The sequence below is a fragment of the Lipotes vexillifer genome, unplaced genomic scaffold (genome assembly GCF_000442215.2).
Source record: "Lipotes vexillifer unplaced genomic scaffold, Lipotes_vexillifer_v1.1 scaffold1266, whole genome shotgun sequence".
Classification (NCBI taxonomy): domain Eukaryota; kingdom Metazoa; phylum Chordata; class Mammalia; order Artiodactyla; family Lipotidae; genus Lipotes; species Lipotes vexillifer.
Window position 1 is genome coordinate 500,839 of NW_006778690.1, and position 22,082 is coordinate 522,920.

The following is a 22,082-nucleotide window of genomic DNA, read 5'->3' on the forward strand; positions in this document are numbered from 1 at the left end:
TAAATGTGGCATTGTTAACATTTTAAAAAACCTAGGTAGTGGGAACAGGAATGTTTGTTATTTGTTATGTTTGAAATTGTTTTATATTCTAAATTTTACAAAAGTTTTGAATATAAAATCTGTGTGTATATGCCTAGATTGTTGCTTATGATTTCATATTTTTACCCAAAAGAGTATTAAAAAAATTCTGAAAGTCCTATGTAACAAGATTTAAAATAAAATTATACAGAATCTCAACTATATTATATTTCTAATTGTGAATGCTTGAGGAAGTTATTTTTATTTTATATTAATATAGAAAAAAATTTTTTACGAAATATGCCTTCATCTAATGGGGATCCAGTCCCATATTCTTGTTGCATTAAATGCCTTTGTACCCAAACTTGCTTAGTTGTTATGAAAGACGGTTGCTCACTTGACAAAGCAAAGGCCTTGATAATATTCAAAAACTTTCATATAAAACAATATCATGGAGAGTAATGACAGAATAAATTTTCTGTATTAAGGTTCTCTTTCAAAAGACCAGTAAGAGGAGAATTAGCGTCATTACCTGTACTTATTTTTCATTATCTTAAAACGATAAAATAAATCCAAGGAGACCATAGCAGGCTTAAATTGATGTTACAAAAGCGGTTACTCTGTACTACATTTGCTATTCTTCTGCATATCTAAAATTATTTCAAAATAAAAGTTTAATTTAAAAATTACTATTGCCTCTCCTATTCAACACTAAACATAAAGATGCTTAAATTTTGTTTGTATTCTTGGAATTTTAGATATTTTTTCTGCAGGAGTGCTTATCTGGCTGTAAATCATTACTTAATTCCATTATATAAACTCCATGCAATTTTGTTTTTAAAAAAATAAGGCATCTGTCTGCAAAGAAAATCTGAGGGCTTGTCGGCTTTTGAGTGAAGAGGAAAGGCAGATGTGCCTTATCTGCCATTGTAAATAGAGTGGGCTTTTTTCTTTCAATAAACTTTTTGATCTGATTACCGATTTCTCTATTTCTGAAAAAAACTGCTTTAATAGGACCTTCATATCTCATTCCGTTCTCAAAACAGAATACAGATTTACTCTGAGTGGTATATAAAAGTCGTGCTTGAGCAAGAGCAAACATTTTATCTACTCTCTTTCCAATTTTGTCATCAATTAGGAAGCTCCATTTACATGAGTTGTTCCTGTATGTTTTAGATCTATAAATTAAGAGAAAAGGAAAACTTGAGGAGTCAAAAGAAAACAATGGGGCTTCCCTGGTGGTGCAGTGGTTAAGAATCTGCCTGCCAATGCAGGGGACACAGGTTTGAGCCCTGGTTGGGAAGATCCCACATCCCGCGGAGCAACTAAGCCCAGTGCCACAACTACTGAGCCTGAGCTCTAGAACCCACGAGCCACAACTACTGAGCCTGCGCGCCTAGAGCCCTTCTCCACAACAAGAGAAGTCACTGCAATGAGAAGCCCGAGCACCGCAAGGAAGAGTAGCCCCCGCTCGCCGCAACTAGAGAAAGCCCCGCACGCAGCAACGAAGACCCATCACAGCCAAAAATAAATAAATAAATAAATTTACAAAAAAGAACAATGAAGAGAAATATGATTAAAGGATTAGACAATTAAACAATTAAAGTCAAGAAAAACCAAAATTGTTTTTCTGGAAGAAGAATGGGAAAGACCTAATAATGGTGTTCAACATGTATGAATTCTTTTATTACAAAAGAAAATAACAGGTTATTTTAAATTTCTATTAAGAACGAATTGAATTTAAAATTTCAAAGTAAGAAATGGTCTTAAACAGGTGTAGAAACTAAGGATATAAAAAAGAACTTCATAGCTTTGGAAGTCAGTCATAGTAAAAATAAAAACCTATTTCGTGGGCTAAAAGGCCAGGGGATCTGAAAGTAAAAGAAGCAGGTGTGACTTAGCATCTTAAGAGCCTTTCCTTCAAGAGCATTTTGACTAGTCACCAGTGGCTTTATGTGTCTGGCAAAGAGATTCTTATCAACCAGTTTCCATTTCCTCCTGACCTGAAAAGTCTATGTGGGGCGTTCCAGTGTGTGACTTGGTCAGCAGCCTGGGTAGCAAACCAACAGAGAGTTTAGATACATTTTGATTGCATTGGCATCATTCTTTTTCATGTTAGAACTGTTTGAAATTTGGCCCCATCGTACTTACTGATACCTCAGGAGCCCTAGGGAGGAGTAGTCTCTTTGTGGAGGCCTCTCCTCTTGGTCCCAGGGGCTGGGATAGTTCAGGACGACCTTCTGCACAGGGTGCAGGCCTCTCACACTGGCTCCAGGTGGGGCCTGCCCAGGTAGAGCCGGCTGGATCACTTGCTGGTAGGCTGTTCGAGGGTAGTCGTGGCCACCTGCAGGTAAAGACAGCAAAGAAAACAGGGAAGACTGACCCTAGCTCCTTTGTGTGAAAGGAGAGGTAAGCTCAGTGCAAATTTTTGTCTTGATACCAACTGAGGGCTCCAGATAACGTTTACCACATCTAAGATGTTTGCCATATTTCTGTACTATTATTTACTTGATTGCTTTCATGAAATTGAGTCATTGTTTTTTTTTTTCCTAAATGAAAACGTGTGTGAAATGATGAGTTTGGTGTTCTAATTGGAAAGTACAAAGCTCCACATAGGCCCCTATTTAAATAAGATGCTTAAAATAATCCAAACTGAGCCTATACCAGCTGCCTGGCTGATAAAGACCAGGACTTGGAGGGCATCTCTAAGAATGGGGAGGTAGGACCACAGAGACCCCTTTGGTCTAGGACAAGATATACTGCCCAGGTTTTGCTGTTACAGCTTTCCTGGGGCAGGTGAGATACATCCCAAGGGGCCCAGATCACCACTATCCCTACCATAATTCCCCAAGTTTTTAGAACCCAAGGCTAGGAGAAATTATCCTCAGGATAGATACAGAATCACTACTTGCTCTTTTCCTTCCCTGGACACACACACACACACACACACACACACATCCCTCAAGAAGAAGTAAATGAATTAAAACTTGGCTCATACCTCTGGGAGGTAGCCAACCAGTTGGCAACACCTCCCAACTTTCTCAGTCCTCTGTTGCTAAAGGTTATGTGCACCCGGGGCCAGGGCAGTTAGAAGAGGGCAGTCTCAGAGTAAAGCCAGGCCTTGCAGTGATTTATATGAATTTGTAACCTAGGAGAAAGTTGGTCCCAGCCACGTCCAGGAGTAGCAGAGTCCCAAAGGAAGAAGGGCAACCTGCCTGACCAGGTGAGAGAAGAGAAGTGAAGGTCAGAGGATCGATGCAAGGGAACCCAGGAAGGGTGGGAGAGGAAGGCTCTGGGGGAACTGTCCGGGCCCAAAGGGGCTCAGGTGTGGGAAATCTGAGAGCTCTGATATATCTTAGGGGTGGGCCTAGCTTGGAGAGGGACTGGAGAGAGCCAAGTGGATAAACCTGCAAAATGAACCATGAGCACATCCTGGTAATCCAAGCATTGCCACCTCTGCCCAAGTAAGAACTTGGATGATGGAGGAGGCATAGCTAGTTAGGGCAAGAAAGAACCTTGGTTTTCAAAAGATATTTATTGGTCTTTATTCTTTTTCTGATTATATAAATAATAACCAATTTGCCTGCTGTGTAGGTAGGATACATGCCCGGATGTAAAGTGAACTAAAACTAGGAAGTGAGCAAGAAAGTAACAGATAAAGAAGGTTGGAACCAGAATGTGGAGAGCGAGAATGTGGTTAAGAACTTTATGCCTAGTTTGGTAAGTAGTCAGGAACCACTGAAGTCGTCATGGGAACATCTAGGGGACTACTGGCCTCAAGTACAGAAGACAAATAATATGTGTATTCACTTCACTAGTGTGGCCCCACTGTCTGGACTCAGGAAACTTGGCTGAGTGACCCTGGAAATGTGCCCAAGCCAGTCTTTCAAGCATGGTCAGAATCCCTGGATTTAGTCTATTGTCTGCTCTGACCTGTGACATCAGCTATGTCCTTCCTGTCCTGCTTCCTTTGGCAAAACTGACCACACCCCTCTTAACACAGGTTGTCTCCTGGCCCTGACCGTGACCCTTGCCCTGCTATTGCTTAGGGCTGGTTATGATATTAGGGGCTTGAGGAAAGGGAGGAGGATAAAAGGATCTGACTGGGTCTATCCTAGCCCCTTGGCTGATAAAGACCAGGACATGGAAGGCATCTCTAAGAATGGGGAGATAGGACAACAGAGCCCCCTATGGTCAAGAACAAGATAGACCACTGAGGTTTTGTTTTTACAGCCTTCCTGGGGCAGGTCAGACACATTCCAAGGGGTCCAGCTCACCAGTTGGAGTTTCAGAGCTACAGGGCTGGTCTCTCCTGCTGCTCTTTTCCCCAGCTAGAACAGGGTAAAAAGTGCCACTGCTATCAGGTCACTAGGCCAGCCATGTTTTTAGGTGAGTCTTGTATGAGTGGACCATTTAGAAAACAAGCTATAGGTACAACCCTCCAGAGATTTCCCATTGCATTTAAAATCCACCTTGCATGATTGGGTCTCTGCCCTTCTTGATTTTATCTCCTACTATACTCTGCTCACCAAGCCCCAGCTACCCTGGCTGTTTTTCTTCTTCTTGAACGCCCCAAGCTAGTACCCCACCTCTGGGACCCTGAGTCTGCCATCCGCTCTGCCCAGACTGTTTTGCCCTGTGTCTTTACAGATCAACATCCTGACATTCAGGGCTCAGCTCAGATATCACCTGTTCACCAGTGGAAAATTCACCTGTTCAAATCCCATCTCCCTATTTTATTTTCTTCCTAATGCTTATCATGTTTGTATAAGTAAGCATGACTCTTGTCAACTTCTTACCTGCCTTCCCTACGAGACTCTAAGCTCTGTGAAAGCATGAACTGTGTCTGTTTGCCACCACATCTCTAGGCACAGTGCCGACACCCAGGGGACGCTCAATAAATGAATGAATGAAGACTGAAGAGTTACAAAGCTGGGGCTTCCCTGGTGGTGCAGTGGTTGAGAGTCTGCCTGCTAATGCAGGGGACACGGGTTCGAGCCCTGGTCTGGGAGGATCCCACATGCCGCGGAGCAGCTGGGCCCGTGAGCCACGACTGCTGAGCCTGCGCGTCTGGAGCCTGTGCTCCACAACAAGAGAGGCCGCGATAGTGAGAGGCCCGCGCACCGCGATGAAGAGTGGCCCCCGCCTGCCACAACTAGAGGAAGCCCTCGCACAGAAATGAAGACCCAACACAGCAAAAATAAATAAATAAACTAATAAACTCCTACCCCCAACATCTTTAAAAAAAAAAAAAAGGTTACTGCTAACCACACAAACAGACATCTCAAGTTAAAGATTTAAAAAAAAAAAAAAAAAAAAGAGTTTTACAAAGCCCTTCACACACGCACACAAGCGAAGCCACGGAGCACTGCACAATCTGCCTGCTAGGTCTTGGGTCTTCTAGACTGTCTGTCTCATCTGCTATCCATTTTCGGTATTTTTCAGGGTCTCCTCTGGATGTAGGAAGAAGGAAGACAAGGAGAAGAGGAGCAACGCTGCCAGTGGCCTTGAAAGTTTTTAATGCTTAGAGCCATTCTTGTTTCCCATATCCATTAAAAAGTGGCTAATAAGGTTTTATTTGCTTTAAAAGGACTGCCAAGCTCTAATCATAGGGTTTATTTCTTCTCCAGAAGGTGGATGTTAGTGCTGTTAATCAAAATCCTTTGAATCAAGGACATATGATTTCTAACAGATTATTCCTCACACAACAGGTTTTTGTCTCATAGCAACTAATCATATCATTAAAATCACTAAGGCATGTGGGCTAAGTGTTTGATTAGCTGTAACTCTCATTTCTGAAATGGCCACCTGTGATAAAAACTTACACTGGTTTGTGTGAACAGATGAAAATGATCCACCTCATCTATTTTTGAAATTAGGGTACTGACAATATAGTTCTCTATGCTAAGATTTCCTTTTTAAAAAAATATATTTATTTTATTTATTTTTGGCTGCTTTGGATCTTCGTTGCTGCACGTGGGCTTTCTCTAGTTGCAGTGAGTGGGACTACTCTTCGATGCCGTGCATGGGCTTCTCATTGCGGTGGCTTCTCTTGTTGCGGAGCACGGGCTCTAGGCTTGCAGGCTTCTGTACTTGTGGCACGAGGGCTCAGTAGTTGTGGTGCATGGGCTTAGTTGCTCCACGGGATGTGGGATCTTCCTGGACCAGGGCTTGAACCCGTGTCCCCTGCATTGGCAGGCGTATTCTTAACCACTGTGCCACCAGGGAAGCCCAAGGTTTCCTTTTTGTAAGTGGAACCTGACTGGTTTTGTCTGGAATTTGGCTGGTTGCATGGAAAAGTTGTGAAATAAAATCTGTATTTGTCAGGTAAATGAATGTCTTTTCATCGCTCAGATTTTGATAGTTTTGTTCCACTGTTTTGACCAAGGCTTGCTAGTTTAGCTGGGTACTATATATATAATGGCTAACATTTATCGAGTACTTGTTACATGCCAAGTACTGTTCTAAGTTCCTTATTCAGGATTATAGAGTTCAATTTTTTGTTTTCCTAAAGAAGTTTAACTTAGAAAAAAATCCAAATTCCTTACCGCAGTCCCTGCCTCCTTCATTTTCTAGCATATCATTCTCTCCCTGCTCACCCTGCTCCAGCCCCACTCGCTTGCTTTTGGTACATTAACTACACCAAACTCCTTGCTTCCTGGACCTTCTTTTCCTCTAGATTTCAGCTCACATGTGTCCTACTCAAAGAGGCCTCCTCTCACCATCCTGTCTATTAATGTCTGTTCTAACACCTGGCTATTTCCTTTATAACACATACACTCTGTTATTTTGTTTGCCAATTTCTTCTTATCTATAGACTTACCTCCAGTAGACTGTGAACTCCGCAAAGACAGGACCATGTGTGTTGTATTCACCCCTGCACACCCAGTGCCTAGCAGAGAACTGGGCAAATATTTGTTGAATAAGTTGATAAATGAATGAACAAGGTCTGTTTCCAAATCTCACTGACCTCCTTTCTTTCCTTTGCTCTCCCATTAGACATGTAAAGATGGCCTTTCCAAGGCTTGATATCACAAAGTCTCTACTCATGATTAGGGAATCACTCCTTTTCCCAGGAAGTAGGGAACAGGTTTCTTTTTTTCTTTTTTTTTTTCTTTTTTTTTTTTTGCACTACGCGGGCCTCCCACTGCTGTGGCCTCTCCCGTTGTGGAGCACAGGCTCCGGACGCGCAGGCTCAGCGGCCATGGCTCACGGGCCCAGCCGCTCCGCGGCATGTGGGATCTTCCCGGACCGGGGCACGAACCCGCGTCCCCTGCGTCGGCAGGTGGACTCTCAACCACTGCACCACCAGGGAAGCCCCAGATTTCTTTTTGTTCATTCAACAAATATTATTGAACCTCTATGGCTGGGCAGGCGGTGAATAGAAATAGGTTATAGTTCTCCTTAGTAGCTCAAAATAAATGGAGAGAGAAAGAGGAAATCTGTGTGTCTATGGATGTTTGTTTGGAAACACAAACCCACACTCAGTGCGTGAGTAAGAGAGGTGTGCAAGCCAGCAGCCAGCTACATGGTAGACTTAAGAATCACTGCCTAAAATATCTCCCCCAATGACTTATCTTCATGCCTAAAATTCCATCAAGAGAGTGCATTCTGTAGAATGTGATAGACAAGTGATTTGTTAGCACAGTAACTCCTAGATTCTGACGGCAGTGTTAATCACAAAACAAAAATACAAATCTTGCACATCATGAATAGGTGCCCAGAACTGTATGTTACTTGTCAATCTTATGATCCTCTTGGCCTGGGTACACATGGTCTTCGTGTTACTGGGCTTTGACCACTTGGAATTTGTAAACCAAATCCTAAACGAGGTTTTCCACTTACCAGTCAAAACATTCAACATTTTTCTTCCTTATTAAGAATGGCATTAAAAGAATTTATGAGAGAGAAAATAAAATCTGATTTTCAAGTTGTCAAAAGACATGATGATATAACGCAATCATTTTAGCCAGGAAAACAAAATGGCTTGCATAAACTGGTACAGGAACTCTCACAGCTGTAAACAGCTGTAGTTCCTGAAAGGCAATGCCTTTCTTTCTCATCTCTTCCACTTGGTTTGTTTTTTCCTTACTTTTAATTGTGCATGCATTCTAGCATACAAATGATCACTCTTTGGGGTCCATATGAGCAATAGTAGGCATGTGCCCACATGCTTATTTTATTCAGTCTCCTTGGTAGAGAAAGCAAGAATTTTACAGTAAAATAAGAGTCTTTTAGACTTAATACATTCTTTTCTCCCAATTTATTTGCGTCATGGGTTTTATTTGATTGCATAGCCATGATCTCCAGTCTGGTGAGCTTCAGTGGAAGGATTTTGAGGCAGTAAGAGGCTGACTTCTCCCAGGGGTAAGGGGGGAGGAAAGAAACAGTCTTTTCCCACTTCTTGTTTTCCCCTGCTTTGATAAATTTTTTTTTTTTTTGACATGAAAGGGGTGACCAGTAACCATTTTTGCTTTAACTTGCAAAGGCTAAGGTATGCCATTTGCATGGTGATCATTATTTATTTATATTTTCATTAACGGATGAGGAAGTAATACTCTTCTAAAGCCGAGTAGAACCACGTAGCCATGGTTTCCAACTGCACGAGCATCACTTAGATGAACAGCTCTTTTGAAGTGGTTTTGTTGGCAATTAAATGCAGTTACAGCCCTGACATGAAACTAAGCATTTATACACCTGCTTTGAATGCTTAAAATCTGTGCCAGCGAGAGGGATCTAGAAGTAGAGGGGTACTTTACAGGGCTGGCTACAGGATCCATTTAGATAATAACAATAACTAAGAGCTGCTAGTTATTGAGGGCTTACTACAAGCCAGCCACTTTCCTAGTGTTTTTAATACATTATCTCATTTAATCCTCACAGCAACCTTCCTGGGAGCCATTGCTATTGGAGGCTTCATAAATATTTTGAGCTTGCAGTGCCCTGAAGAGAAACTGTAAGCACTGAATCTCCCTGACAAAGCCAGCCCGACCCTGACCCTCTTCCCTGTGATTAAATGCCGCTGGGAACCAGGACCAAGGCACATGCAGGGTGGATTAGGCTGAGCCCACCTGTACACTCTCATTTCCCCTTACTTTTTAACTTTTACTTATTTTTAAAAAGTATTTATTTATTTATTTATGGCTGTGTTGGGTCTTCGTTGCTGCGCACTGGCTTTCTCTAGCTGCAGCTAGTGGGGCTACTCTTCGTAGCAGTGTGTGGGCTTCTCATTGTGGTGGCTTCTCTTGTTGTGGAGCACGGGCTCTAGGCTCGCGGGCTTCAGTAGTTGTGGCTCGTGGGCTCAGTAGTTGTGGCACACGGGGTCAGTAGTTGTGGCTCACGGGCTTAGCTGCTCCGCGGCATGTGGGATCTTCCGGGACCAGGGCTCAAACCCGTGTCCCCTGCATTGGCAGGCAGATTCTTTTTTTCTTTTTTTTAGCAGGCAGATTCTTAACCACTGTACCGCCAGGGAAGTGCCTTTACTTATTTTTTAAATTATAAAAGTGATGCCTGTCTGCTCTAACAAATTCAACAAAAATATGTAGAGTTAGAAGAAAAATCTCCCTGTCTCTTGCTAATTCCTTGTTCCCCTTCCCCCATGATCACAGTTAACAGTTGGGGCCATCTTACACACTTTTTAATGGAGTCTTTAACATATATAATTAAAAAAAAAAACATGTATGGGATCAACACTTCATGCTTCTCCCTTAATCTTTTTTATGTCAGAGTGTGTATTTTAGTCTAAGTAACAGGGGCCTAGTAGTCTATGGTATAAATAAATCACAACTTATTTACAATAATGTATATTCTTTATAATATAATTTGATAATTATTTATAATTTACTAATTTATAATTATTTACTATAATCTGTCCCCTTATTGATAGGCATTTTAGTGTTTTCATTCTTATTCTAATACAATGCTTTAATAAACATCCTCATTCAGGTATTTCTATATGTTCATTTAATGTGTCTATAGGACAGATTCCTACAAGTGAGACTGCTGGACCAAAGAGGACACATTTAAAATTTTGATAGTGAAATTGTCTCTTGGAAAACTGTACCAGTTTATACTCCTGTCAAGAGTAGATGGGGAAGTTCATTTCCCCATAAACCCACTAACACTAGATGTTGTCCCAGGGTTTGTTTTTGTGCACCTGATTGGGAAAAATACATCTTTAAAACTTTGCATTTCTCAAATTCAGTAATATTAAGCTTGGTTTCATATGCTTATTGGCTGCTTATACGTGTTCTGTGAATTATTCCCTTCTCCCGTCCAAGTTCTCTCCTCTCTGCCTTTCATCACTTATCTTCACTCCCAGGATCCTAGGCTCCCCTTCCTCCCCCACTTCAGTAGAAGGAAATAATATAGAGCGCAAGGGGAGGGGATCTGATGAGAGAAAGCAAGTGTTAAGAGACTAAAAGTATTCCCAGTGGGAGTGTTTGCATTTTAACAGAGCCTGCCCAAAGAGGGCAATGCTTACCTCCAAAGACTAAATTGCTAACGATGCCATTTCAGGGTTCAACAGGAAAAATATTTTCAAGTGAGAAGATCTTCCTGGAACCCTCAAATTGTGAGTCCATGTTTTCTGTCTATCACAATGGGGCTTTCTCCAGTTAGTGGTTAAAGGCAATTGCTTGGGACTTAGTATCACAAAGCCCTTGATGAAGTATTCACACTTCTACATATTAATCTAAGAAACTAATCAGAAATGCAGGTAAAAACTTATGTACATGATGTATCATATCATTGGATCAGAAGTTGGAAACTACTTAAAATGTCCAACAACAAAGAATAACTTAAAAACAACTTGATAGATCCATCTGATGAAATAATACGCAGCATTTTTAGGTGGTGCTGGAAGAATTACACTGAAATTATTTTAGTTTTATATTAAATATATATGCAAAGAAAAAACCCAGTAAATATGTCAAACCCCAATAAGGAATTATTTTGGGGTGATGGAAACATGGCTTTTGGGCATATTTCAACTTTGAGAGTGAACAAACATTAGTAATTATGATCAGAAAAATTACCTTTAAATGCAGATAGAAGAATGTTAAAAGGAAGTATCTTGTGGTATTATTCCCACAAAATTATTCCTTTTTAACCTAGAAATCGTTGAGAAAAAAATGCAAATCCTGACCCTGCCAAGGTTCAGTTTTCAGTGAGTGATTCATGCTCAAGGAACTCTGCCACCACACCCATCCTATCCCTGGGTGCTCAAAGTACAAGTGAGGTCCTTGCTTCCCAATCAGCTGACTTCCCAGCATCCCACACCAACACCAGAGTCCCACTTGTAGACCTCAGGGGCTCTTTCTCCCGGCGTGGGCTTTCTTAGCTGCGGTGAGCGGGGGCTACTGTTCGTTGTGGTGTGCGGGCTTCTCATTGCGGTGGCTTCTCTTGTTGTGGAGCACGGGCTCTAGGCACGTGGGCTTCAGTAGTTGTGGCTCTCGGGCTCTAGAGCGCAGGCTCAGTAGTTGTGGCGCACGGGCTTAGTTGCTCTGCGGCATGTGGGATCTTCCCGGACCAGAGCTTGAATCCGTGTCCCCTGCACTGGCAGGCAGATTCTTAACCACTGTGCCACCAGGGAAGCCCCTCTTAGCCTCACTCTTAACTCACATTCATTATTGCCTGTTTTCTTCCAAGCATCTTCTAAGTTAAATTCCTTTACCTCACTTTTTTTTTTTTTAATTATGAATTACTCTGCTGCTCCATTCGCTTTAGGAAGCTTTATATTAAATGCACATGTATAAATACATAAATTGTGATTGATTATAAGATATGTAATTGTTTCTATAATTTATTTTAAAGCTAGGCCCCAGATTTGGTCAGACTCTTTGGTCAGACCATTTGAACTGCTTTCGATACGGTGTTTTTTTTTGCTAAGAAAAATATTGCACCTCCCAGCCCCATGTTTCATCTGTAAAGCCCTACTGTAATTTTCCAGCAGTGTCTTAGAGAGCTGACATCAAGAATTGTGATGAACCTTTTATCTCAGTCTAAGACTTTATCACTTTCAGAGATGCTTACTGTACTGATACATATTATTCATTCATTCATTCATTCAGAAATAATTTATTGAGAATCTAGTATATGCTGGTCACTGTGCTAAATACTGGGGAATTATAGATTGAAAATACACCTTTTGGGCTTCCCTGGTGGCGCGGTGGTTGAGAGTCCGCCTGCCGATGCAGGGGACACGGGTTTGTGCCCCGGTCCGGGAGGATCCCACGTGCCACGGAGCAGCTAGGCCCGTGAGCCATGGCCGCTGGGCCTGCGCGTCCGGAGCCTGTGCTCCGCAACGGGAGAGGCCGCAACAGTGAGAGGCCCGCGTACCGCAAAAAAAAAAACAAACAAACAAAAGAAAAGAAAAGAAAATACACCTTTGCTGAATGTGCAAAAACTTACAGTCTGGAAGGAGAAGTAAACAAGTCCATAAGTAAATGCCATACTGGCATTAGGTGCCCCAACAGGCAGAGTATAAGGAAACAGAGAGCCCAAAGGAGGGACTGATCTGGGGAGACTGCCAGAGGGACACTTGAGCTAAGTCTTAAAAGAGGTATATAGTGATGGTTGTATAACTCTAAATTGAATTGTACACCTAAATGGGGGCAGGGTGAACTTCATAGTATATAAATTCGATCTCAAAAAAGCAGTTAAAGGAAAAAAGGTATAGAACTGGTTCAAATGTACACGAAGGGGAAAAACATCCTGGGTAGAGAGAAGAGTGTGGGCACGTGCAGGGGGATGTGAAACAGCTCGACCAGTTAGGGGCACTGCCAGTCCTCAAGTTTGGCTAGATGGTAGGGTAGATGTTGATGGTTCAACCTCCAAAGGCCTTTTGCAATATGATCACAGGAGCAACTGGATCTTTGTGTCATGCATGAATTCAGTCTCAATGACATTCTGGGCACCTTCTGATTTTTTTGACAGAAGCCCCCTTTCTCTGAAAGATCTAAGGTGGGGAAGAAGTAGGTAAAGAAGGAAAAACCCAGATGCCCAAGAATTCGGATAACAAACAAGTTTTCTAGAAGTTATTTGAGTCGTCTCCCTGCCTCTCAGCAAGTTTCACTTAAAACTACCCTAGAGAGGAATCTGTTTTATACTTAAAGTTTCCTAGAGAAGCAGGTTCCAAGCGGAACGGGCTTTGGGCCAAGATAAAGCATTATTGTAAAGCCCCTTGCAAATCCAATCACATGTGCAAGGCCCCATAGGAAGCAAAATGTCCTCCCTGCCCTCTGATCTGTCTGTGCTGTGGCCTAACGATGCAAGACATTGACGTGAGATTCCCATTTACTCAGTTACCCAGCCCAGAACGTCCAGAGGAGGTAAAGCTCACTTACATGGCACCAGGTGATCGGGGCCTCCAGGACAATAGTAGTGATAGTTCCACTGAGCCTGTGGGGAAGGGTTGGGAGGCAGCATCTGTGCACATGCTGGATATCTCTGAGGTTCCAACTGATGGAACTCCCTGGATCTGAGAGGCCTGGGAAGGTCCTGGGGGTAACACACGGAGGTGAGGGGCAGGGGCCTTTCCAGTTGCCTGATGCCCAGGACGTCCTGGGGCTGTGAATCATATCCCGTGTCTATGGTACGCAGGTCTGGGGCTGCTCGGTTCCTGTGGGTCCGGGCCCGTGGCACCATCTCTTGGCTACTGCCCGGGGGGTCTGCTGAGGCATTAGGTAAACTTTGGTCTGATTTGTCTAAGTCATGGCCAGTGTCAGGAGAAGCTGCTGAAAGCTGAGATCCCAGCCATTGATTACGTTTTTCCGTAAGTGAAAACTGATGCTCTGGGGTGAGGGCTCCAACCACAGACTCAGCCTCAGGCCCGCTGGCTGCAGAGCAGCCCGAGGGAAAATCTTTGCCGGGGTCTGGGTGTCTCCTCCAGAAGCTGTCTTCCCTCTCAGCCAGGACTTTAGTGCGCAGGCAGGTGACCTGCTGGGACACAGGCTGCTGGTGATTTGAAAGCTTCAGGGTTGGGTGAGCGTGAGAAAAGTCTCCTGAGGAAGAGTGAGGGCTTTGAGGTGCAGACAAGCTGTTGGGTGCCATGTTCCTTGTATCTGGAGCAGGTAGCTCGGATTCTTCTTCCAGGGAATATTCTGAGAGAGGTTTCAGCAACTGACTTGGGTATGGTTCTGATTCATCAACCTCCACAGGAATGCTTCGGTTCATCCTAGTTTCTGGAACAAGAGAAAACATGCCACAGGCTCAGAAGTCAGATCATTTCTTGGAGTCCCCCGCTTTATGACCTTAAGGGACCTCATTCAAGATGTGGTTTAAATTAACAGTAGAGTGACACCAATGCACTGGCAGAGCCCTGATCACGTAAAATTGTCCACTTATCCTCCAGGCAAAGGCACTAAGGCCTATTAAGATATTTTTATCTGGAAGGCGATTCAAAGAATATGACTGGACCATTATGTCGTAGAAGTCATATACCAGCAAGGGAAAAACACGGATGAAAATCAACAGCCAAGTTTTGAGGAAGGAGAAATAATCAGAATGTGGGTTGTTTCATGTGTATTTGGAATCCATGATGAAAGAAATCTCAGTAACGAATGTGGAATGATCTCTAAAATATACTGTTAAGTGATTAAAGAAAAGCAAGGTGCAGACCAATGTGTATACGATGCTGCTATTTTGTGTGAAAAAATAAAGAGAGGGGAATGTGTGTGCGTGTGTGAGCACAACTGCTTGCACATGTATAAAACGTGGATGGAGGACACACAAGACATTGGTGCACTGGTTGCCTTTGAGAATGGAGCTAAGCTGAGGCGGGGGAGGGGGAGAGTTTTTACCTTCTGAAGTTTGAAACTTTTGCCCCCTGTGACTATTGCCCAATTTAAGAAAAAGATTTTTAAAGCCTGAGTTTAAAAAGCACTGGAAAAAAGGTCACAGTGACATTTTCCACTTACAACTATAGGTTATTTGGAGGGCTTAATTCCCTCTTGCACGATGCCTGCATGACCATCTGGCCTGTGATGTAGCAGCTGCACGGACAAGGCTCGCTAAACTAGCCTTTAGCCCACAGAGCAGTTAGTCCACAGTCCAGGTAATATTGGTTTTACCTATAAAAACAGAACTCTCAATCAACATAACAGAATGAGAAAGAAAATTCACCTCCCCTTATCAGAAGATTGGTTGAGATGATGTCCCAGGATGCTTAGGCTCCAGGGGAAGGAAGGAGGCAGGTCACGGAAAAAGATGTCACAGGGTGATGACGGGAGGCCTGCAGAAGGCTCCAGAGCAGGGATAGTGGGAGCGAGGAAGTGAAAAGAAAAATCCTGGCCGCCTGTTCCGTGCAGGCCTCGTACATAGCATACCTCAAGTGCCATACAGGGAGAAGGGCTGGTGCGGGGCGGGTGGGGGGGTGTGGATTTTTAAATTCCTACTTTATCCATGTAGAATTTCAACCACAAACACTCACTCAGGGCTTACTGTGCCCAAAGGCACGATGCCCATCATTTATTGTGCTAAGACAAGTTGGAAAATTATGAATTCCCCTTCTCTTGTGCCCAGTACCCAACCCAATGGCAAGAAGACAGCACACATTTTAAAATGCTGCCCCAGGGCTTCCCTGGTGGCGCAGGGGTTGAGAGTCCGCCTGCTGATGCAGGGGACGCGGGTTCGTGCCAAATTTATCTTCCTGGCCTATAGAAAGAGACCTCAATCTGCCCTGCACTCCCTGCCAAATGAATGCCCTCTAACACTTCTCTGACTCTCACTTGGTATCAGACTTATCCATCTGCTGCAAACAACCTTTGTACCATTTTCTGGCACAACAGAAAATTCCCTCAGGCTCCAAGTCCCTGCGGGCCCTCCCTCCTTGCCTTGGTGTCCCCTGCCCCGGGCTGGCTCTTTTCTAGGCTGCTGTCTAGGCTGGGTGTACTTCCTGCCCCTTGACTCTGCAGAGGATAGACCTCATCACCTAAATTGCTTAGACCCTGTAAAAACACACAAATTTCAACTGATTTCAATTGATGAGACCTACCCAAAACACACATATTTCAACTACTGAGTATTTTAAAATGTTCACCATTGTTTTCCTTTCTTTCTTACAATTTTTCATGAGGTAATGATTTTTGACTCTTCTGTTCACAGCTGTATTCCCAGCATCTAGAACTATACCTGGTACATAGTAGGTGCTCAATAAATATTTGTTGAATGAATGAATGATTGATGCCTGTTTCAGAGAGGAGACAGATCCATGTAGCTGGAAGGATCCCTGACAGTGAGGATGTCAGGCTCATGAAAGGTGGCAGGGAGGATTTCAGAGTTCTTGAAATTATACCCTTCCCTCTTCCTCTCTTCCTCTCAAATATGTATTAAGTTCCACTAAGTGTCAGGCCCCGAGGCGGGCCTGGGCCATGCCTGAAGAGGTCCCACACCCCCACGGCAGGGTTGACCTGAACCCTCGCTGGCAGAATAACAGTGAGCCCACCACCCAGTGTGCTGGGACATCTGTTCTTCTGCTCCAGACAGGAAGGCGGCTGGTCTCCTCCTGCATCCTCAGAGCTTCGCGAAGAACAGCAGAGGGTGGGGCAGGCCTGCAGTCACCACGAGGGCCCCTCCAGCCCTAAACCCAGGCCAGAACTGACAGAAAAACCCTATCACCCTCCTGAGGGTGTCAGAGAGAAAAACTACACGCCGACGCCACATCTGAGGGCCTTGGGCAGATCAGTGGGTTGGGTCGGAAATGACAGTTTTACTTTTTGGTCTTTTTTTTTTTTTTGCCGGACGCGGGCCTCTCACTGTTGTGGCCTCTCCCGTTGTGGAGCACAGGCTCCGGACGCGCAGGCTCAGCGGCCATGGCTCACGGGCCCAGCCGCTCTGCGGCATGTGGGGTCTTCCCAGCCCAGGGCACGAACCCGTGTCCCCTGCATCGGCAGGCGGACTCTCAACCACTGCGCCACCAGGGAAGCCCTACTTTTTTGTCTTTAATGTCAATATTGTAAAAAAAAAAAAAAATAATGCACGTTGAAAAAAATTAACTCAGTATCTCATCACTCCTAACCATTTCTAATTTCCCTGTTTTATTCCAGACCCTCCTCTATATGATGTCCAGGCAGTTGTAACCCTGGCACAGCCTGTGCTCCCATCCTTAACAGCGGGTGGCAATTGGTTTTAAGTGGAAAAGCCCTGTTTTCTAGCCATGACCTAGAGGAGAAGTCCATGACCCCTGAGGGGGATAGAAGACCTTCCAGCCAGGCCCTGGTGAGCCCCAGGGCTGGCGGTGCTCTAGACAGTCTCAGCTTATCAGGATGATGCTGAGCTCCCAAGCCTGGAAGCCAGGGAGAGGCTGGAGCACGACATCCGACATCTGTGTCTAGCTCATCATCGCTTCAAACCCCTGGGGGAAGGGAGAGGCTGGCTGGCCAGGGACCACAGGAGAGTTTCTGTTTCAGAAACGCTTTCTGAGGCTCACAATACAGATGTCCGGGCCTCACACCTAGAGATTCTGAGGCGGGGCCAGGGCTCCCTTTTTTTGCTGTTTAAGTCCCACAGGTAAATAGGTTCTCTCATATTTTGCCAAGGGTAGTATAATGTGTACAATTTGGCCATAACTATCAGAATTTTAAGATCTTATGTCCTTTGACCTAGTAATTTCATTTCCAAGAATTTCCTCTACAGAGATATGCACATATTATTTAAAACGAAGAGGCTATGAGGATAGGCAATGCAGCAATGTCTGTAACAGCAAAGACTACAAACAACCCACGCATCCAAAAAGGTTCTGCTTTTTAAAACTATGGTCCAGCCTTACAATGAACACTCTGCATCTTTTTGAAAAGACTGAGGAAGTGCTGTGTGAACTGATGTGGAACCATCTCCAAGATTTACTGCGACGTTAAAAAAGGAAAGAGCAGAACAGTGTGTAGAGCACACTACCCTTTGTACGATCTGAGACTGTATATGCCCCACACCATCGCATCCGAAAGCTGGAACAGAGGATGCCTCTGGGAAGGGAACTGGGTGGCTGGGAACAGGGGCAGGAGAGGGACTTGCTCTTCAGAGCATTTTTTACCTTTTAAGTTTTGTACCAAGTGCCTGTATATCTACTTAAAAGATAAAAAAGGAAAAGGAGAAGCTCCGCCAGTGATTCTGATGTTCACAAAGAGTAAGGACCAATGTGAGCGAGGCACTGCTGAGACCACCCAGGAGAGAGTGAACCGTCCCATAAAATACAAAAGACCGTTCCACAGAGGGTGGGGACATTTGTCCACGGTGGGAGTGGGTGGGACTGGGGTGGCACAAGCTAGGAATGGAGGGCTAGTCCCAGGGCCACACAACCAGGTGAAACCGTGGTGTATGTGAGCCTGGTTCTTACTCTGATCTGACCCAAGAGACAGCAGTTTTCCTTCTCTGGAATCTCACTGCCCTTTGGACTGTGAGCTGTGGTTCCAGCTCTTAGATTCTGACCAGCATCTTTCTTCAAATCTCTTTGTCAGTTTTTCTGTCCCAGCCTCTCTCGCTTCCTTTCTGCCCCCTACCCTTCCTGCATAGCCTGGTTTTGCAGATAAGACCTTATTCAGACATCAGCAGTTTTGACATCCCCTGTGACAATTCTCCCTGGTGTCCCATTCACAGAATTTCCCACTCATTCTCTCTTTCTCTCTCTTTTGCTGCCTCCAAGTCTTTGCTCATGTCTGTTCCCAGCAACCTTTCTCTCCTCCAGCACATTCTGCCTTAAATTATTAGTTTCCCGAAACAGAGCCTATCAATCAGTCTTCGCAGCACTACCTTTCTTATCTCATCGTTCATCCAAAACCTTCTTTTCCTCCCATCATGCCCTCCTCGCTTTCTGCAGGTCTCTTAGACCCCATCCTGGTGTGCATAGGGCACAAGTCTCTCTCAGGGCACATATTCACAGATATGATGTCCACGTTCACAGTTAACTGTGGCTTCTGCCATCCAGACGGGCTTACCCTGAATAAATACATATTTCTAGGATGTGGAAAATATGCAGGACTTAAATGCACAGGCTCTAGATTCAAGCTCCCCACGATTAAATTCTTCCTTTGCTAGCTGCATGATTAGACGTGTGACCTTGAGAAAATTACTTAACTTCTCTGGGCCTCATTTTTCTCATCTGTAAAGTGGGGGAAATGACAGCATTTGCCCCATAGGAGGGTAAAAGAAGAAGGTGTAAATAAAGTGCTGACCGTAGGGCCTGGCCCATATCAAGCTCTCCCAAAACAATGGCTATTTTGTTATTTTTACAACAACAAGTGATTTGGCTCTAGAACTGTTTTCTAGACAATGTTCACTTGTTTTATACCTGGACGCTAAACCTATTATATGAACCTAATGTATGGAGACCATATCTTTTTAACCAACATGTGTATCTCTGGCAGATTCGATATATGTCATTTCATCTGGTCCTTAAAACAGCTGGGTCCCAGGCGAGGTACGTGGTTTCACTTCACCATTCCTATTGTACAGAGCCGTGGGCACATTAAATAGCTTCTCCAAAGTCACCGCCAATTCTAGCCTATAGATCTCCTACCTCTTTCCATTAAACCACATAGATCAGGCACTGGCAAACCTTTTCTGTAAAGAGCCGGATAGTAAATAGTTCACATTTGTGGACCACATACAGTCTCTGTCTCATACTCTGCTTTTCAGTTAGTTTGTTTGTTCTTAAACAACGCTTTAAAAATATAAATTCTTAGCAATAGGCAGGTACGGAAACAGACCATAGGCCACCTTTGGCTCAACAGTTGTAGTTTATCAAGCTCTGATATAGATTATGCTGATAAATCAATATAAACCTAATGAAATGGATACACTTAAGAAACCTTACCCTTTGTTAACAATAATTGTTAATATTTGTTAAATGTTTACTATGTGTCAAATACTGTTCCAAGTGTTTTACACGTATTAACTTATCCTCTCAGCCACCCTATTTGTAGGTACTGCTGTCAGCCCCGTTTTAGGAATGGGGAAACTGAACACAGGGAGGGTAAGTAACTTTCCCAACGCCACAGGGCCAGTAAGTAGCCTAGCTCGTGTTCAAATCCAAGCAGTTCAGCACCAGAGCCTGGGCACTGAACCCACTTGATTCTCGGTTGGGGGCACCGACTTGTACGGCAATGTGGGGGAGGGGAGAAAGGGGATGGCAGGAGCTGAGTAAACCCTAGAAGCTCCTGGAATAGACAGGTTTCAGAACCATTCACCCTGAAGCCAAGGAGGCGTGGATACATGCCACCTGTGTTTTATGAAGAATGGCCAGGCTGGAAACCTGTGATGGCTTTTTCCTTCAGGCCACGACAATATAGAGGATGTGGATGAGGCTGCAGAGGCATCTTGATCTGAGAAAAGCACTTGATTGGATCTCATTAAATTTTAATCATAAACTGAATTCAAAGTAAATTGAAAACTTGTTGACAGAGAACAAACAAAGGGTGACGATAAATGGCGATGCATCTAGAGAGGGGATATCTTCCAGGGGACGCCTCTGAGGCAAGGATGGATGGGATTTAATGAAGGTGTTATGTCCCTGGAAGAAGACAAATAGCAGAGCAAGAAACAGAGGAAGGGCAGGAGTGAGCAGCCTGAGTAATTAATAAACCACGTTACCAGCTCCTAAATGATCAAGGCTTGCTGTTACCAACTGCTTGGATTTTTTTAAAAAAGCATTCTTTGGGTCAACAATAGGGGTGAAGGGTCCTAGAGACACACAGCATGAATATTTCAGGGGGACATATTAATAAATATATAAATTTACAGCTAGGAAGATCCTCAGATGCACTTTGGACCAGGTCCTTGCAGTCACAGATTCTCAAGGTCTTACTTCATTCTCCAGGGAGTAATTTTTTTCATAACTGTCCAAAAATTTGGGATTTAAAAAAAATCTTTAAACTCATTAATGTTCTTTGTTTACTGCCCCAACGCATGCAAACTCTCCCAACATTGGTTTGCTTAGTGGAAGTTGGTTTTGAGTGAACTGTGTGGCTCAGGTTCAAATTCCAGTGAAGAAATATTTCCAAGTTAACTTGCAGAATTTCCCAGACAGAGAAGTTCTTCCATTTGGTTTGCCAGAGGATTGGAAGCAGTGGTGAGCCCTGGAGACAAGGGAACATTTACTGGCCCTTGTTCATAGCCTGCCCAGTACAGCTCACAGCAGGCTGAAGGCGGTGCAGCGTGACCCGACCTGATGTGCGGAAGTTTGCTCTGCAACTCCTCTGAGCTGCTCAACTCAATGACGGGGCTAATGGGAAAGGACTGACTCCACCACGCTGGAAGCTGGTAAAAACCGTTTAGAGAACAACCTCAAACCAGCCCATGGGTTCTCTTGTTCGTTTGTTTTGTTTCAGATAAGGTTTCTGTAAACACACGTTCGTGATTCTTAATTCAGTCCAGACCCCAGAGTGAGGAAAAGAAGGGGCAGAAAGGAAAAAAAATTGGCAGAGGGAGAAGGGATAGAAAGGAAGAAAGGAAAATGGAAGAGAAGCAAGGAGAGTGGGAAACCTTGAAGGAAAAGTTAAAAAAACTTGTCCTTTACTGGTGGAGGAGAGAGGCTTGCTTAAACTGTGATTTTTACGTATTACAGTTGGAAGGGAAGGGAAAGAATGAATGCAGGCAAAAGGCAAGAGTGTTACGGGTAAGCTGCTGAGCTGGGAAGAATCTGGGCAGACAGCACAGAGGAGGAGGAAGGGAAATCGGAGGTGGGAGGGAGACCAGGGACCCCGCCCGGGAGAGGAAGAAAGAAAAACACTGGAACCGTGAGCACAGGAGAACAGTGAGGTGGGGAAGGGCCAAGTTTCCATCATCGCTCAGGGAGCTGCCCAGACCCCGGCCAGCCTGCGTCTTCAGGATGAAAGAAGGGGGTCAAGCAGGCCGGGGGCTCCAGTCAGTCCTGAATAGCTTGATCTCAGCTGCTTTGCCAGGGAACCACGCCAAACTGGCTCAGCTCTGCGAATCACGAGGGGATGAAAGCCCACCTTCCTCCCTCAGCCAATTTACAACTTCTGGTCCCCAGGAAGGTCTGTGTACACATCTGTACACATGCACAGACACACACACACACACACACACACACACACACACACACACACACA

At 44.2% G+C, this 22,082-nt stretch overlaps 1 protein-coding gene across 3 annotated transcripts in view; it reads right to left on the reverse strand.

Annotated features, from left to right (window-relative positions):
* TRAF3IP2 (TRAF3 interacting protein 2) overlaps positions 1-20,316 on the reverse strand; it is a 35,706-nt gene extending 15,390 nt beyond the window's left edge. Inside the window, exons 1-3 of one of the 3 annotated variants that reach the window (XM_007451749.1) lie at positions 20,199-20,316; positions 13,365-14,201; positions 2,170-2,362 (exon numbers count right to left, since the gene is read on the reverse strand). In XM_007451749.1, the coding sequence (XP_007451811.1) occupies positions 2,170-2,362; positions 13,365-14,193 (1,022 nt within the window). In that variant the 5' untranslated portion in view covers positions 14,194-14,201; positions 20,199-20,316. Of the gene's footprint in view, positions 1-2,169; positions 2,363-13,364; positions 14,202-20,198 lie in introns of those variants that run through there. The other 2 variants (XM_007451750.1, XM_007451751.1) reach the window with 2 other exon arrangements.
* Positions 20,317-22,082: the final 1,766 nt, after the last annotated feature.